The sequence below is a fragment of the Trypanosoma equiperdum genome (assembly GCF_001457755.1).
Source record: "Trypanosoma equiperdum strain OVI genome assembly, contig: ctg_383, whole genome shotgun sequence".
NCBI lineage: Eukaryota > Euglenozoa > Kinetoplastea > Trypanosomatida > Trypanosomatidae > Trypanosoma > Trypanosoma equiperdum.
The window spans coordinates 2,196-4,611 of NW_027124291.1; the positions used below are offsets into that span (position 1 = coordinate 2,196).

Here is a 2,416-nt window from a genome sequence, read left to right on the forward strand (position 1 = left end):
CCACCGTCTTTTATTGGTGTAAAATTATAGCCGTAGTCGTTGTGTCTGAAACATTTCATGTTCTATCTCTATTAGTTTTACTGCCCCACTTATTAACATCCTTCCAATGCACAATTGACATTATTTTTGCTTTTATATTTACATTTCAAGTACTCACTGCTACTATTATTATTATTATAATATTCGTATATACACACGCCCACAACACTCTTCTATCATTATCATTATTATTACAATAAAAACACTAAAAATGTCCCAACTAATATCCATAAAATAAACAAAACTAACCAAATTAGAATATTATTCATTTTCCTACCCTCTTACCCTACTTGGAAACCGTAGGTGACTTTCATAAAAAAGTTAAAAAGGCTTAGAAATTTGCAAAGATTATTCAAACGGCGTTAAAAATATCAAATTCTTTAGAAGTAGAAACTTTCATAAAAATTTATGGAATTGAGCAAGAATCCTTGAAATCCTACAAATCCTGTAAAAGCAGCAACAATCAGAACATTTTTTTAAAAGAAATACTGGAATTCTTGCATTTTTTCCTTTTCATTTGTAATTCGGAGATTTGTAGACCTCTTTTTTTTACCTTTGCATTTCTATGTTCCTTTCCCATCTTTTGGTTTCTCTTCAGTTCCTGCTGCTGTATTTTCTGTTCCTGTTTTAGATCTGCATTCCTTTTTGCTGTCATCATAGTCGCAGTGCTCGCTTGGGCGTTCCTCAGCTGTTGTGTTTTTTTGTTTGTATTTGGTTTGAGTGGGTGACTTTTGCGCGAGTGGCTGCTTGACCGCTGGTTGTTCTGGTATCAAGGCTGCCGCATACAACTGCTCTGCGATCTGAGCGTTTATTTCAAGCCGCTGATTGATAGTTTCTGCTGACCTGCGGGCGTCTTCCCATGCTTTAGTGCTCTCTTCAGCTTGGACCATCTGTTTATACCAGTGCAGTTTCCCGCTGCCGTCACCTTTTATGTTGAACACCGCGCTGTAGTCGATGCATCTTTCGATGTTGGCGCTGCCGCAGTCACCGGTGTTGTGGTGGCCTAAGTAAGCCATGGCCTTGTTGCAGCCGTCCAGAGTTTTGTCTATTTTGAGAATGCCGTCGAAGGCTGCGAGAGCTTGGTGGATTGTTGCTTCTATTAGCTTACTATTTTGAATTTTTTCACACGCTGGCCGAATGACATTCCATACGCATTTTCGACGTTGCCTGTTATAGCTGACCAGAGGCCGCTTTTTGATCCTGGGGTGTCGAAGCCGCATGTTTGTGCTGTGTTTGCCGTGGAATCCACTGCACATATACATATCAAGTCGTGTATTAGTGATGTCCCGGCGTTTTTGCCGCTGCACGCCGAATTTCTGTTAGCTGCCTTGGGCGACGTCTGTTGGTCGCTTCCGTCCAGTGCTGAAGCTCCTGCACCGTACAGTGTTGAAACCAGGTGCGTTTTTATTTTTGTTTTTTCCGGATCTAGTATGAGTTGCAGCGTCTCGACGTAGCTGTTGAAAAGCCTGTTGCTTGCATTCAGCAGCCCCAGGACTTGTATCGCTGCTCGCTTTACGCTTTGTGCTGTCTTCATCGTCTGTGGCAGTGATTTCCGCTTCCTGTCTTCTGGTTTGCTAGCCAGTCCAATTGCCGCTGCTGCCCATCTGTTGTAGTTTTCTACACATGTTTGTTGTGTTTCGCCTTCTGGACAGCCTTTCGGTTGTGAGGTTTTGATTTCCGTTGATGGGGCAGTTGGAAACTTTTTGGTTCAAAATTCGTCCGCCATTGTTAAGTAGATATCCTCTATCGTCTCGATTGCGACCTTGTTTACTGTTATTTGTGGGAGTTCCTGTTTTAGGTTTGCTTGTGCCAAATTAGTCAACACACACAGCACTCGGAATTTAGCAGCGTTAGCGCCGTCCCCTGCTGTTGCTGCAGCTTGTTGTAAAGTAATTTGTAGCGACACTATTGCAACTGTGGCTCTCAGAATGCATTCCATCCTTTAGTAAAGTTTCTACTCTAAGCTGTTGTGAGAACGAGGGAATTTGGTCTTGGAGAGTTGGCTGCGTAGTAGCGGCTTATACTAGTTAGAATGCTGCCGTTGTTTAGATGCCTAAACCATTACAATTTGCAATATTACGACCATAATGCACAACGCACAAGCAAAAGTCCCCTATCTATCCTCCTTATTCTTCAAAAAAGTTAAACCCCGTAGACAATCTATTAATCACAGCATCCGGCTTCATTATTTCACATTAGAATACATCATTAGATAAAAAACTAAAATTGTTGTCATATCTACAGTAGTATAAACAAATTATTGTTCCGAATACGTGGAAATATAATTCGTTTCTCTTTCGATACATTACTTTCATCTGACCTGTTCTGTGTTTTCACCTATTATGTCTCTTTACTCCGTATTTTCGTTTCTTGTTGC

The 2,416-nt window shown here is 41.1% G+C and overlaps 1 protein-coding gene across 1 annotated transcript; it reads right to left on the reverse strand.

The window, feature by feature from the left end:
• Nucleotides 1-602: 602 nt before the first annotated feature.
• TEOVI_000156000 (Trypanosomal VSG domain containing protein, putative) lies at nt 603-1,259 on the reverse strand (the record flags this gene model as incomplete). Its single annotated transcript, XM_067224769.1, has 1 exon — nt 603-1,259. The coding sequence occupies one exon, from the start codon at nt 1,257-1,259 to the stop codon at nt 603-605; it is 657 nt and encodes a 218-aa protein (XP_067080870.1).
• Nucleotides 1,260-2,416: the final 1,157 nt, after the last annotated feature.